The sequence below is a fragment of the Falco biarmicus genome, chromosome 11 (assembly GCF_023638135.1).
Source record: "Falco biarmicus isolate bFalBia1 chromosome 11, bFalBia1.pri, whole genome shotgun sequence".
Classification (NCBI taxonomy): Eukaryota; Metazoa; Chordata; class Aves; order Falconiformes; family Falconidae; genus Falco; species Falco biarmicus.
The window spans coordinates 31,246,657-31,263,005 of NC_079298.1; the positions used below are offsets into that span (position 1 = coordinate 31,246,657).

A 16,349-nucleotide genomic window follows, 5' to 3' on the forward strand; every position below is an offset into this window, starting at 1 on the left:
CTGCAGGCAAAAGCAACTTCACAAGGCTGATGCTGCAAAACTGTATGGCCTTATGGCCAGAAACTACCTCAGATTATGAAGTTTTGTTTAAAAAGGTTATCTAAATCAGGTTTTGTTGCATACTGTTGTTTCTGTAAGTAGGCTGTTGTGAAAAAAAGAATAAAAACATGCCATTCAGAGTCTTAATGCTTGGCCTGAATGAAATATTAATTCCACTTGGAATAAATTCTATAATACTCTTTTCAAAAGAGAGCATGGTACCAGATTCCACATGTAAAACCCCACACCAATGCTCAGCTATTAAAAAAAGACAGGACAAGGCTATAGGAAAGAGCTGAATTCCCCAAAGAAACAAGCTGCTTGGCTTCACTGAGGCCAGGTTTTAGGAACTAGTATGGTATCTTAAGCATCTACTTCCCACAGAAAGACAGCAATTCCAGTGCTCAAAGATGGAAAATTATGAAATACACTAGTGGTGTCCCAATTTCTGACTGGTTTGGGTAAGCAGGAGAGAACAGTTTTTTCAAGTGTTCAGAAAAATGAGAAGTCACCTCTTTCTTAAACAGAAAGGTAATATTACGCTCAAGGCTTTGCACATTTCACTACACTCAAGACTAAGCTTGCCATGGCAAAAATTTCTTCTGCTGTATGTAGAAAACTTTTTCCAAGATGCAACCATGTTCAGCATGCATGTACTCCAACTGCTTGCCCTATTTTCAACTTGTTTAACAATCCCCGAGCAAAATAATACTTTGGTTACAGCTTTTGTAGCCATTAACTGATTTGAAAAGGAGTAAGGAAAAAAAAAAAAAAATGAAAAAAAAAAATCAGTACTTACAGCAGCCTTAGTCTGCGAAAAAGTAGCCCATGCTGCGGTTAGATCTTACAGGGCAGAAACAAAGAAATAAATTTCTCATTAGTACATGGAAAACAATGAAATAAAACATTGCTTCAAAACAATTTCCATGGGCTCACTAATCAAGTTCTTTGCATGACTCAGTTCAGCCTGTAAATCTTCTCTATAAGAGGCTATTATTAGTCAAGACTCATCTTAACAGAGCAATAAAGTATTTAATGTAAAATGTAATGAGTTCACTAGATTAGGTTGAATGCATTATTACAGTTGAAAGCAAATCTACCACAAATTATAGAAGATATTTAGAAGATAAAGTAAAGCTGGTTATCTACCCCAACACCAATATCTTATGTTTTCCCATTAGACTATAGTTTAACTATTTCTTTTCCCCTTCCATTTTCTTCTTCAGTAAACTAAGCATGAATACATGGTCACTGAAAGGCTCCACTCAAAAATCAAGCTTTGAACACGTGAATTTTGAATAGTAATCTTTTTGAACTGTACACCCTAGAAATAAAATAGAAGCAATGTTTGCAAAGAACAAGCAGGAGGCACTAATCAGCTTCAGCCTTTTAATCTAAACACATATCATGTGCCCTATGTGCAAGCTAGTTCAGTAGGATGCAGCAGCATTTTCTTCTAAAAATATTTACTTCCTCAGTTCCCCTCTTCTTTTGGTTTCTAATGGGTTTCTTCCAATCTAATAGTTTACACAATGCAACGTCCAAAACCTTACTATGCATCAGAACCATGGAGAGTAGTAGTACTAAAGTTTAAAAAAAAATTTGAAAAAAACCCCTTTTCTTGATAGTAAAAAACCTTCCCATTTCATTTGAGGTAAAATGCAACACCAGAAAGGAAGAGGGTCAAGGAAGTAGCACAGAAACAGCTTTGCTTTGACTTCAGGAGATGGTGATTCATGTCTACAGAACACCTCAGTTCCACAAGGTACATAGTTTTAGAAGAAACTGAACGTATGACAGGAAACAATCAGCAATAATGTCTTCTTACAGATACAGATATATAATCTGTCTCTACCTTCAAAATAACTTCTGGAGTCCAGTTTTGTCATAGTGTAGATCATAAGACTGATCTTGAACCACAGACTTAACATGAGACTCAGCTGCTCTGTAGACCACAGCTTTCTTCCTCTCAGGGATGCACTATAATTTTTTTTTTGCCCCCTCCTTTCCCAAATTACAGAGTAATCATGACAGTAAAAAGCTAACAGGATCTCTCCAGTTCAGGGAGACAAAAGTGCTGCAAGTCACCTTAGTGGGAATGTACTGCTGCTATTCAAGTGTCTTCAGCTCTTCACCACTTTGGAACTGAGGAAGAAGAGTCAGGAGGAACTGCCTCTCAGGCTCTTCCTCACTTCTTTCAAGAGCCTACAGCTCCCAGTTTCTGTTCCTGCACTGTTCTTCCTTTACAGCACCCAGAAAAAAAAAAAAAATCTGTCTCTGTGCCATCTTGGCAACCATACCATAGGCTGGCAATTCCTAATGCAGATCAGCAAATACTCTGCAGACCAAAGCATGAAACTGCTACCCCTGCAAAAAAAGAAGCCATATAACACATGGTCTTAGCTTTCAAATTGAGGCAGGAGAATGCTTTCTATAAAAGCTCCCCAAAGTTTCAAACAACTCATGATAAAACATCTTCACAAACAAGACAATAGAACAGAGAAAGTCCATACCTCTGGTAGCATCCTTGTTTTGGTTATGTCTTGGATTTTGTAGAGGCACCTCATTTGACTTGTTGCTCCACATTGTGTCAATTTAGCTACAAAAAAATAGTCATGTAAGAATCAAAGAAGTATAAAGTGAGAACCAATGTATCTTATGCTAAAGAGAACATAACCTTGATCACTAAGATGAACGTTCAACTCATATGATTTCAAAAACACATCATGAACAAGATCAGAAAATGGGCACCAAATCACAAACGTGTTTACAACTTGCAGTTTTTCAGAAACCATGTAATTCTGTGGATACAGAAGGGTTTGCTTTTGTTCTTACTTGTTACAAAGAAGAGTGAGCTTGATAAAAGGAAACCCAGAATTTAGATCACAGCCGCGAGTATTCCAGCAAGTCTGAAGATGACCACACTGAAATACTGCACATGAAGGGGTAACAGAGGCAGCACTGCATGGCTTGAACCTACAAACGTTTGGCAAAAATACCCAGTTCTGGCAATGACAGATGAATGTGTCACCTATCCCTGCTAAAGGAAAAGGCAGAACAGAACGGTGCAGCAGGACACTACAGCCAGGAAAGACAGACAGGACTGGAGCTGCCATTGTTTTCCTGTGAACTTCAAAGGCAAGACTCACAGTGAAACTGAAAAAGCGTGAACTCTGAGTAACAAACCAGGCAGCCGCTATTACCAAAGGAGTTTTTTTATAAAGGAGATTAAAAAAAAAAAAAAAAAAAAAAAAGAAAAGCTACTCAATCAGGAAATATAATTTTTAAAAGAAAAGGCAGGTAATCTATGCAAATAGTTATTTCTCATTACTTTCATTGCAAAAGATGGGCTATCATATGTAAAGTTGTAACAGACTTTAAAGTGCTATGTAAGAAGAAAAGTAAGTTTAAGAGAGCGAAGAGGAGCTCATACAGCCAGCAAGAACTCTGATTAGTCATACTGCCACTACCTTCTCACCAAGGACCTCCTATCTGGTGGCACATTTACTGAGCTGTCTTCACAACAGTCTGAGGACATTTCTCTGTTAGGGAAAGAAAAATTAGATGACCACAGAATTCATACAGGAAGTTCTGGATGTCTGAAAGAGCCATAAAGGCACATTTTCTTCTCTCATGCACTCCCAGATATCATTTTCCTTAATTTTCTTAATGTCTGAAAATTTATTTTGCTTTCATTTCCCTATATAGTGTGCCACACAAAAGGGCATTCAAATATAAAGGTCATTCTTTTGATAAAAGGTGACCAAATATCCCACAAACTGAACATTGGGTACTAATTACTGGAACAGATCATTGCCTGTCTATTTTGACAAGGATTTTTATCATATATGGTTTTAAGGATACTTGCACTGACCAACAGTGAAGTTTGGTTCTCAAATTCAGTCACATAGCCTGTATTTATGGCAGCAAGTTATCCCACAAAACTGTTCTTATGCCCCAAGAATAACAAGAACACAGGGCTTTAAAAGACCTTCAGTTCTCACTTTAATCTTTAAAGAATCCAAATATATGTTCAAAAGAGCGTGGAAAAGGTATGTGAGCTTATATGTGCACATACAGAAACACACACACATATTATTGAAGTCCACAATAATGCAGAAATTATAGAAAGAAGTGGGGGGTGTTTTGGTTTTTAAGAATCTAGTTATAGGCAGCGAGCCAATAGAAGTTAGAAAATTCTGCTTCTAGGGCAGGTGCTGCAGAGCTCATTCATGCAGAACTGCAGCTTTGTGCCTCACATCATTCATGCTCTAAACCACAACACCGCCCTGCCCTGGAAATCATCTAATTGCTCTTCTCCATCACTGGAGCAAAAAGCTGTTTTCTACATTTGTAGCAGACCAAACACTAACAGATATGCCGGAACTTCCCATAAAGAACAGATTCTGAGAGCCGCTGAAAATGTCCTACTGTACCACTATCAGTTTCTTGCCATAACACAAACATAACAAATCCTGCTTAATATGTAAATTTAGCATAAGGGAACTTCTGGGCCAGCAACTGTTTCTTAAGGGATTAAGTATCCCTCTTCACGTAATTGCATGGGATTTCTTCTTATCATTACAATTACTAGGACAGACAGGAGAACTTAGTCAGGGACTAGAATTATTATTACACACACAGAGATCTATATAGTTTATTTTATGATGCCCTGTGAATGTAGGATTGTAATATCTCTATGTATTCCCTAACTCTCTATGAAAAGTACCAGATTAATTAAAAAAGTCTGAAATTGCTTGTTATACCTTTCACCCTGACAATCAAGTAAAAGCAGTTAACACTTTACCTAAGCTGAACAGAACGTAAGTCAGACAAACAGTGAACACACTTCTGAGAACACCTTAGTTCTGCTAACAACTCAGATGTCTGCTGACGATCACAACGGTCAATAATTCTGTCTCAATGCCTCGGTTCAAAAGTATATGACATCCCTCTAGGAAAGGCCACTCAACCTCTCCTCCCTTCTGTACAAGCCACAAAGTAATCACAAAGCATCCTGCTTTATTTCTCCTAACAAATACCTGCAGTGCCGGCTCCGAGCGTACAATGCGACTCTTATTGGCATCAGTGCAGCCAGCTGAGATCCAACGAGCAGTTTTGCTTAACTCAGGTTGCTGCTGTTTGAAAAAAAGACATCTAAGAACAGAGCATTCTGGAGCTGTCTACAGTTTCAGGAAGGCAACACCACAGTAGTTTGCAATCGCAATGTAATCTTTGTAAGTGTAAGGGTTTGGGTTTTAGATGTCCCCCTCTCCCTCCTTTGGAAGGGTGGGAGAAATTTATCAGCTTTCCAAAACGTATCTACAAATTATGTTGATTCCCATCAACCTTTCAATTCCTACAGACTACTAGAAGAACTTCTTTCTATTGCTATAGCTTACATGAATATGCAGTACCCTACAAAAAACAAGTACTTGTATAATTCAATACTCTGCCTCTGCAAAAGTTAAACCAGACAGTAAAGACACTTTAACGCTATCAAGGGTACAGCCAGGGGCTGGGGGAGAAAAAAGAAATAAATCAAGACACAGTACCATGTCTGTCTATAGGACTTGTATGCAGCGTAGTCGACCAGTTAAACACTAAAATACACTGAAACAAATATTGATCGGAGAATAATACTAAAATTAAAAATTTATGCAAAGGAAGTTTAAATTCTTTTAAAAATACATTTTACATCAATACAAAATTTGTCACAATGTCCCATGAAAAACTTTAAGAAGAAACACATTGTAAAAATTACATTCTGAAATGACTGCTTCAAAAAGATTTTTTTTACCAAACTAAATGATCCATCACTTTTTAATATAGATCTTAAAGAAGAGATTGAGCTCAATGGATGAAATGCCGAAGAACTTCTGGGGAGAAAGCAGTGATGGCAAAAGGTTATCTGCAGGTTTTTTGAAAAAAAGTGGACTGGGGAATTGGCAAAACCGATCTCCTGGTTATTTGATTGCTGGCTGGTAGAGACAGACATACTACATAGGTTCATTCAAGGCTGGTTTGCCAACCCTTGTCTTGGGTGAAGGGCTAAGACACAAACACCATTATGTTCTGACATTACAATCCCACGCCAAGTGCCCATCTCATTCTCTACACATGTGTATAAGACAAAACAAAAAAAAAAAATACACAACAGAAGGCACAGCAGAACTGCTGCAGATAAAGACCTAAGAGGAAACTAGCAAAGAAAGGATATACTCCAAATTCCTGGAAGAAACTAGGGGTGGGGGCACTGTGTGTGGACAGGGGACATGATAACCACTCTCTTCTGCAAACACTGTTCCTATGGGAAGGCACCGATGAGAACAGACAGATCAGAAAGTGCATGGGAAGGCACCAGGAAGGAGGAAACTGAAACAAAAAGAAAAACCACTGCCAAATAAAAAAGATGAGAAACCAGCCCTACATTTACTACCAAATATACCAAGGATGGCATTGAAAAGTACAATGGATAACAAAATAACAAGTCAACATAGTTAAGAGGACAAAAGGAATTGAGAGATTATGGAAGTAGAAGGCACTTAGCAAAGGTAAATAAAAATGTGAAGAGATGAAAAACAGGGAGAGAAGCAGGATATAAAAAGGAAGAGAAAGACAGGAAGGAGAGAGAAACAGAATGAGCTTTTGAAGAACCAGCATAAGAGAGTGGCAAGAAGGAAGAAAATGGTATATTGGTCCAATAGTAAAGTTTTTCCAAGTATCCTTAGTATGATTTTTTTTTTTAGTAGCATAGCCTCAGTAAAAAAAGGAAAGAGGAAACTCGGAAGTCATGGCACAGAAACAGGAGAGGAAACTGAATCAGAGTTTCAGAGAAGGCAGAGAATGTGAGCAAGAGATCACCCAGCGTTATTCTCACTAACATTTTGCGGTTATGAAAAAAAACCCCAGTATGCATAAGGAACAGTATTCCACAATAATTTGTTTGCTATAAAAACACAAGGGATACCACTAAAGAAAAGATGAAGCTTTGCTAAGAGTAGAGAAAGAAATGAATTCTTAGTATTTACTTCTATGGGATATTCTTAGGTGTTTAATCCCCAAAAAGGCAGGTTTTCCTACGAAATGGGTTCACAGTGCAGAGGCCAGCAATAAGGCAGCAGTGCCAATAAAAGAAACCATCTTTCCCTTTCTTTATGCCTTGGTCTCTCATGCCTTATTCAGGCAGAAAGTCAATGGGATTATGTGGTAAAGCAACGTGGACTGGGAATCTGGTAAGGTCTGACAATAGATAAAACTATTAAAGCAAAAAGAACGTAACCACTACGTCATACCATGAGCTACAACCCCCATGCAAGCAGAATGAGAAGGAATGGAAACACTGGGGAACAGCTGGATCAGTCCCAGTCCTGTACTAGCTGCTGCTGCGTATCATAAACCATGGTTGTTCCCCTAAAACAAATGCCTGAAGCTGCTACTGCCTTTACCTCAAGGAGAGCGAGTGGCACTGGGGAAAACAAGAACCATTCCCATCACCTTCTTCTTACCAGTGGAGATACCACTGGAGCTCAAGGGCAACACAGGAGTCCATACACCCCGCTACCATGTATCCTATTGCACCCATGACTCACACAGGGCAGACAACTTGTCCACAGGGGAAATGGGCTGAGACAAATAAAAGGTTTTAGGGATGTTTTTTTCCTGTTTACAAAAATATTTTACATTTCCACATACAAATAATTGAAAGTTGACTTCTGAATCTTAAAGACCCTCCGGAGCTCTGCCTGTGCAGCTACAGCTCTGCATTACTGGCAGTAACAGACACACACAGGTGGACAGACACAATCAGACCTTAGTCAAGCAAACTATTTTTCTGAGCCAGCCCACTGAAAGTGATGGAATTTCTATTTAAAGATGCCAGAAACACTTTCCATGTCTTCTCAAATACCACAGAATACAATTTATGATGATATGCTTGAGTCTGGAATACAAATACCTTTACCTACTCATTTTTCTGGAATCCAAGCCTTTACCATACTGCATTATCCCACTTAAATAAGAGCTAAAAATATCCATAATATGTTGTTTTAAGACTTTTTTTTTTGGTTATGTTTATGGGCTTTTAAAATGTTTTTAATATATCAGTAACATACTGGGTTGTGGGGTTTTTTGGCCTCAACATGTTTTGAGAAAATTTTGTCTCTCAATGCAATTAGATGCAGGTGATTTGCTGACCTTCCTCAGGACTGAGGACAAGTTCCAGCACAACAAACAAATACGTGAGATATTTGTCAAAAAAGTGCCACATCTCCTGAATCTCTAGCCGACTCAGCAGAATCAGGTGGGTCCTTCCCCCACCCTTTTTCAATGTTCATTTATATAATAAGCCTTCAAATGAAATGTATTTCAGGGGCAAAGGTTCTTAAAGGAAGTTAATATTCAAAATTCAAGTACAGCTCCAACTGCACGATGCTTCACAGACACAATCTTCATCTTAACACTTCTCTACCACAGGATTTCAAGTCTGTAATCTCTGCTTTGCTCCTCCAAAACTGTTTCTACTACAAAGCTGGGGATTTTTCTTCTCAGGATTTTTAAGCGGTGCTGATCTAAAAAGTCAGTGAGTTCAAACTATTTGGAGTGCCTTTAAAGGTAGTTTTTCTGGTATTTAATCTGACCGGCTGCTAATTCTATTTGACTTAGAAATATTTTACTGGTCCAGACTATGCTGCACCCCAAGAGTGGGGCTGTATGTAAAGACAATGGACACAATTACGTAAAATTGATGCAAGACAAATCTGAAGTAACAAACATCAACAATTCGCAAGGAGCTTTTGCATGTTAGCTACTCTGAATAAGTAAAAGTTTTGATAATATGCAGTATTTTGTCTCATAATGCAAACAGTAAATATACCAGAACTCACATTCCAATCACTATGATTTTGGAAAACAGTAAGTAAAACCAAAAAAAGCTTCAAAAGTGAAAGAAACACACCAACAAAATTTGATCTGTCTTAAGCTAGAAAACCATTTTAAAAGCTTTTAGGGATATTGAGGTACTATTAAAAAAAATGAGCCATCAAGATACAACACACATGCAAACAGAAAAGTAATAAAGAATTTCAAAGCACATGTCACTACCTCTAACTGTTAACCAGGAAGATAAATTACATCAACAGTCATACACCCATCAAATGTCAGAAAATACAGAAGAAAAATACAAATATGTTTCCTAGAGCTGTAAGATTAAATCACTGGCATTAGCCAGCTGCTAAATTTGCATCCAAACTATAGTGAGTTTATATTATGTATTTTTTATATATATTTTATATATTTTTTTTTTCTATAAATGAAACATTTCTCAATCTGATTCTCTCCAACTGTACATGAGGATGGACATTTACAATGCCATTCTGCCACAAGATGACATGGCAACTTGCGCAGAAGTGTCTCTGATGCATCACAAGTGATGCAAAAGTGATGAAAAAAACCCCTGGCACTAAAAATGGATTAGCAGTTTTACTGAAAGTAAAATGCATTGAATGTCTTACGCTGCTACATCACGTGCTAGGAGGTACTCTGAGGAAACCTATTGAAATGAATGTTGTGACAGCTAGTGAAACTCGATTCATTGTTCACGAAGAAATCGAGTACAAAGGCACAGATAATGCATCTGTTTATTATTAAGGAGATGCACACAAGGGTTTGCCTGTCCATTCAGAAGTTCTGTATTTTCTTTGACTTCAAAGACCTTAGCATTTATGAAGGAAAAGAAAATAAGCAACATACCCTCATTTCAAGAGCAAATAAAACACTCCTGCATTTGTTTCCTTGGCCTTCAAAACAAAAGTTCACTCGGTCCCATCTCCAGTTACTAGAAACTGCACAGTAGAAGATTTCAATTCTTGCAGCCCATAATAAATCCATTCAGCAGAATATGCTCAAATTCTTCAAGTCCTACAGGACTAAAGAAAAAAAGCTCACAAGGAACAGTCCACTCGGAGGGAATCTTCATGGAACTCACAAGCAATCCTCTCAGCCAAGTACAAGAACCAGACCTGCCAATTTTGGGAGTCTAAGACAACAGCTTTCAACTGCTCAACAATACCAAGCACATACAAGCAGAGCAGCAACTTTATCTGCATCTGTGTCAACTACAGACTGATGGCTATTTTTTTGTCAAATCAGAATAAAGTGCATGAAAACTTCAGGGAAAATATGCCAAATGTCACTCACTCAAGTTTGACACCTTCGCTTTGAAATTGCATTCAGAAGTAGTGTCTGAAAAACTTCTCAATGACATGAGACGTGAAAAGAAAAAAAAAACCAACAAACCAAAACCCCATGACAAGGTGAACAGTGACCACCAGCTGTGTCTCTGACCTGGAATTACAAAGACTGATACCAGGACTCTGCTGAGAAGACACTTCCTTGAACTAGCTAAAAACAGCAATAAAATATTTTCTCATATTTAAATAATTCTATCCCATTAAAAGCTTTAAAGTGACTAAACCCTAAATCCAGACTTTTCTGTTTCAGCATACTTCCACCTAATGTATTTTGCTATTAGCAATCATAACACATCATGTTAATGACTGGAAAATATCAGAGAAAAACTTTTTTTAAGCTTTTACACTCTTTTGCCATGGATCGAACTAAGTGTGAAATTCTGCCATCAGTGAGGAGTGTTCTTCCGAAGCTAAAACACACCAGAATTTTTGTTAGCATTCAGTAAGTTTCAACTGACATCGCATAATTGATTAGTTAATTTATTTGCTCTATTCTTTCCCCAGTATATTGATAAAGGTTTCAAACTTATGCATACAAGTAAGTTTATTCTCAATCCAGTAGTCCGTTGAAGTCTATTACATCAATAGCACAATGAGAAAGATATATGTATCTTCCAAGCACTTGCATCTGTTCTATGGATAAATTTTATACTCGTTGTGATCCAGCCATGTGCCTAATATATTAACTATACTGGAAAGGTTTTCTTTCTGCACTCAACTACCAAAACCCTTCTGTTATTTTTATTAAACCACTATACCTGTTCTCCTATTAATACACCCTAGACGGGTTTGAATAGCATTAATTATATTAGTTCATGTACATTAGTAGCCAGTTCAAACAGCATTGCTGTACTGATAAAAAAAAGTCATGCTCCTGATGTAAATTTCTAAGGTAGAGTTGAGATTGAACAACTTGGCAGTGATGAAGGAATGCATATATTCCTCCCCACCTTCCCCAGCAAACTTGTGACTCCTCTGTGATAGATGCAGTGCTCATCTGATTGCATCACAAGCCAGTCCAGCTCACTAACCCAGCAGAAAATTATTCACTCTTTTTTTTGTTGGGTTGGTTTTCTACCAGTTTACCAAACTGAGTCAGGTTGCTGCACAATCAATGCCAGAACTGGTCAAAGTGGGGGAAGAGAAGCAGCAACAGCACATCATGCTCACTCACCTTATGTTGTACAACTTCACCTAACTGCCACTGATACAGCAATATAAAATAGCTCGAGGGCTATGCATACTAACGCTCCTGATGTCAAACACATGCCTAACTTTAAAGATGTTAACAGGACTACAGCCTCATCTGGGCACACTAAAGTCAACGAGACTAATCACGTTAACGACTTTATCCACAGGTGTGTTTGACATAACTTTCTCAGCAGAAACCAGCAGTATGTCTAGTGGAAGGTGCAAGGAGACACAGAAAGTTCAGTATACGCAAGCCAATAAAACCTTTAGAGTAAATGCAGCAATTCCAAGATTAAAGTCTTACCTATTTAAGGTATGCTTTTACTATGGTGGCACAAATTGCTGATCAAGTTATCTGAAGACATGAACGACACCATCCACACTGGGACTGTTATATCTGTAAAGTCTTTCCAGTGTTACAGTGGCAAACTTAAGCTATGCACCAAAGCTTAGTAAGCTTAGTAAAGCAAATCCACACAAAGTGTTTTTATAGTTTTAAAATCACATTCCTTCAGTTAACACTACACCTAGCCTAGGGAGTCTACCAGACCTACACCAATCAGCAGTATAATTTCCGCAGTACCATGGCCCCTTGTAGAAATGTGTCATTGCTACATAAATTAAGTTGCTCTATTTAGTGGATGCAGCATACCTTTGTTTAAGGTAGCGTCACAGAAACTGAAGCCTTCAACAGTTTACAGTGTTTGCGTGGCCACACCCTCAGTTGCATTTAATTATCTAAAGCATGACCTAATGAAACTGTTGTAGCAACCAGAACTGTATGAAAGAGCAAGCAGTTCAGGTAACTGAGCCTGTCCATGCAGACAGACCGACAGAACATTCTGAGCTCACATGCAAAACAACAATCAAGCACCCGACTGTCTACAGCTCCAGCATGCCTGTCCCACAAGTAGTATACTTTTGGTCGCTGTAGGCTCTTGAATGAGTTTTCAAGCCTGTATGCTCTCAGGCACTGTGAAGGAATTTAGGATGATAAAAATGCAGAACTGAGCGAAGTTGTAAATTTTCAATTGCAAGACACTGGATGGTTCATCTACACAATGAAGCTGTTTAACACATAAACCCCTATGTGCATGTATGTACGTGACGTGCCAGGAGACGCTTGCTCACTGAGATAGAGCTTATATCCAAAGACAAAGACAGATAAACTATTCCAGAAGAAATACATCAACAGTAGGCTTTGTACCACAGAAAACTGCACCCACAGAAGAAAAAGCCACAGTCACACTAGCATAAAAACCTTCACGCCAACAACAGCCAAGATGAAATGACAACAAAGTCACAAAGCACTCGGGGCAGATGCTACCCAAGGATGCAAAGACGCACTTTTAGCGGGCTGACACCAAGCGATCCCAGTCCTCCTCCGCACCCCAGCCAGCCCCAGCCCAAGGGCAGGAAGCCCCCCGTGCCCTCTACACATTTAAACTTTAAAAGCGCCGTCGCAAGCCCGGCGCAGTCCAGCGGGGCGGCTGCCGAGGGGGGCCCGGCGCGGCCCGGGGCAGCGCTGGGGGCGGACAGCGAGCCGAGCCGGCGCGGCTCCCCCGAAAAGCCTGGTTCCGGCGGTTTTCCCATACAAGGCGACAACAGTGGAACCAGAGCTGCCCGACCCTCCGCCTTCCTCCGCCACCCCTGATATAACCAGCAGGAGAAAACAAGTTAAAACTGGAAGAGGAAAGAGACTTCAAGGCTGAGGCGGGTGAGGCAGAGGGCGGCGGAGCCCGGCGGCGGCACCAGCGGAGGCCGAGCCAAGTGACAGCCGGCAGCACCGCCGGCACCTGGGCCGCCGGCACCCCGGGCCGCCGAGCCCCCGCCAGCAGCCGAACCCGGCCCCGCCCCGGCCCCTCACGGGACAGCAACGGCCGGCGGCGCCGGGCCGAGCGCGGCCTGGGGCGGCGGCGGCGCGGGGGAGCCTCCTCACCTGGTCGTGGCGGCGATCGACGCCCGCTGCCCCGGGGGCAGGTCCCGGCACATCCCGCAGAAGCAGACAGCAGGGCGGCGGGAGCTGGCGGCGCCCCGAACTCGGCTCCGCTGACCGCCGGCGCGCAGCCCCCTCAGCGGCGCCAGCCCGTCGCCATTACCGGCCAGCAACTGACACGGAGCGGCAGCGGCGGCGAGAGCGGCGGCGCGGGGCAGGGCGGGAGCGAGCGGCCAAGTCTCGCGAGAACTGGCCCTGCCGCGGACCTTCCCAACATGGCGGCGCGACGCCGCTCCCCCTCGCCCGCGGCCATGCTGGCTGAAGCGCGGCCTCCCAGCCGAGCAGCGGGGCGGCCGGCGGCGGCGCCCCCGGGGAGCAGCCTATCCTGCTGAGGAGCGGAGCCCGGCGCCGCTGGTGCAGCCGGGGTGGCGGGGAGGGCTGAAGGCGTCGCCGGCCCAGCGCACCTTTCACGGGGCCCGGCTTCCCCCCTGTCACCTCAGGGGCTGGGGAGGTTCGGGCCCTGGCAAACCTCCCTGAGCCCCGCAGGGGTTTGCCGGTATGTTCCTCAAAGCTTTTTTTTTTTTTTTTTATTTCCTTCCCCCCGACGGCTGTGCAGGCTTGACTTGCCGGTTCAGTCCACATGCAAATGATATCAAAATAAAGAGCCGTGGCAGAGCTCTGGGTTTGGATGCAAGAACGGGACTTTGCAATGTTTATTAAACCTCAGCTGCAGAGCGGTGCCAGCGCTGATGCTGGCATTCCCGAAGCAGCTTCAGTCGAAACTAGGGCACCACTTTTTAGTCATTTGTATTCATAACTAAGTCATCTTTATAAAAATAATCTTTCTTTTCTCCCAAATGAAAGTGGCTCCAATTACAGGTTCCCAGTTGCCAAATTTAAGTTTAAATAAACAACATTTGCAAAACTTCAGAGATGACTACCACCAGCTTAATTTCCCTTTTAACAGTCATTACAAACCCCAAAGAGTTTGTTAGGATACTACTTTCTGTTGCAGATTCCACCCCGAAGACGCATTAAAGCCACCCACATTTCAAAAATAGGTTTAAGATGTTATCCAGCTATAACAAAATTATTTCCACTGAAGAAGGGAAGTTGTTAGAATAGGAAAAAAAAATATTCTTCCTACAGTTATTTTGGGAATGTCTCCTTCAGGGTTTGTCTACAACTTCACCAGAGTCTGGTTTTCAGTCATTAGCACAACTGACTACAGATGCCTAATTTCTTGGGGGAGCACGGGGGTGGAGCGTTATCTACCCAACTACTAAAGAATCACTAAAACTACTGAGGCTTTTTTTTTCTTAACCAAAAAAGATTAAACAATTTTTACATAGCCTCCCCTCTAGTGAATGGTCAACACTTTGCATATAAATTATTTCAGTAAGGGAACACCATATGAAAACACCCTAAACACCAAGAGACCATTACAGCTGTGAAGCTTAGGCAATGCAGAACTTAATCATGTCACAATTACAGGATACACATTTAACCTTAGTTTGTGTATGTAAAAGAACCAAATTAATTACAGAGTATATTTTCCAGCGTCAGCATACCTCCTTTGAAACAAAATGTAAGGTTGACATGTCAGTGCTTAAACCTTTGAAAACTATTTTGTTTTGCCTGATAAGGGAAAAAGTACTTGAATACCAAAAGATGAGCACAGCTCCAATGGGAAAAAGTGGGAAGTAGGGCCTAATTCCCTCCAGAGTTGTCAAAAGAGCAAATCTCCTCACAAACACAGGAGAAGACTGTAAGTAATAATAATAATAATCATGACAATTTCAGACAATGAAAACAGTATTACTACAGTCTGTGGAAGCCCTGATTGCAGACTAGGGCAAATTACATTACTACATTCCCCGTCATCACCTAGCATTTGCTTAAATTCACTGCTTAATATTGCTGGATTGGCAACCTATTTAAATTATTCAGCACTTTAGTAATGCACCTACCTCTTTAATTATGCTTTTAAACATAGTTTCTCTTTTCTGCTTGGAAGCAGTTAATCTAGTTTCATGCTCCTCCTTTTCATCTTCAGGCAAACATCACATTAGGATTTTCTCAAACATCAAAATCATTTGTTTTCAGTTGAAGTTAAAAAGGAATGTTTGTCTACTGGTTTTACTTCTATACGGCTTATATTTATTCTCTGTATCTGCCAGTGGAACTGAATTGTAAAACTTTCCAAAGAGTCCCTACCAATGAGCAGAAAGGTCTGATAGGCAAACATCACACGAAAAGAGAAAGACATTCTTACAGAAAATGCAATCATCTTGTGAAATTCTTCAAGATTAGAAATAAACTTTTACCTTCAAACAGCCCCACCTGAGAGAAAAAGAACGGAACACACTCCAGTTTGATGAACTGCTCATTAAATAGCGAAGGAACGGAGATAACTGCAGCAAGCCCTGCCCAAGCACTGAAAGTAGAGGATGGAGACAGATACTAAGTTAGAAGTAAAGAGCCACAATCTCATCTTACGCTAACTTGGTTATTGCAGCTTTCAGAGAGAGGTTTGGAAAGTTTTCCACTCCATACTACTCTTGCGCACCCCTTCTAAAATTAGAAAGGGGCAGCTGGCTATTGCAGCCAAAAGATCGGCTCAAGCCCCCCAGACTCCCCCCCTCCTTTCCTTGACTGACATGGCTCCCGAGAGCCATGGAGGAATTTGGGGAAGGGTGCTTCCACCTGTTGGACATGGAATGAGGTTGTTCAGTCCTTCAGTTATAAATCCAACTGTCAGGAGCTGACAATAAAACAAGACACAGGACAGCTGTGAGGACTACAGGATCCAACCCCCACCTCCTGCTCCATACTCCTACAACTCTGCAGTTTGTCTTACAGCAGAAACAATGCATGAAAATTGTTCTTACATGATTCAGGCTTATAAAATAAAGGGATCACTTCAGATTTGT

At 41.0% G+C, this 16,349-nt stretch overlaps 1 protein-coding gene across 8 annotated transcripts in view; it reads right to left on the bottom strand.

The window, feature by feature from the left end:
- CEP350 (centrosomal protein 350) overlaps positions 1-13,795 on the bottom strand; it is a 76,484-nt gene extending 62,689 nt beyond the window's left edge. For 4 of the 8 annotated variants that reach the window (XM_056356341.1, XM_056356338.1, XM_056356340.1 and 1 more), the window contains exons 1-3: positions 13,420-13,795; positions 2,553-2,638; positions 839-882 (exon numbers count right to left, since the gene is read on the bottom strand). In XM_056356341.1, coding sequence (XP_056212316.1) covers positions 839-882; positions 2,553-2,625 — 117 coding nt within the window. In that variant the 5' untranslated portion in view covers positions 2,626-2,638; positions 13,420-13,795. Of the gene's footprint in view, positions 1-838; positions 883-2,339; positions 2,407-2,552; positions 2,639-5,081; positions 5,178-13,419 lie in introns of those variants that run through there. The other 4 variants (XM_056356343.1, XM_056356342.1, XM_056356337.1 and 1 more) reach the window with 3 other exon arrangements.
- Between the last annotated feature and the right edge of the window lie 2,554 nt (positions 13,796-16,349).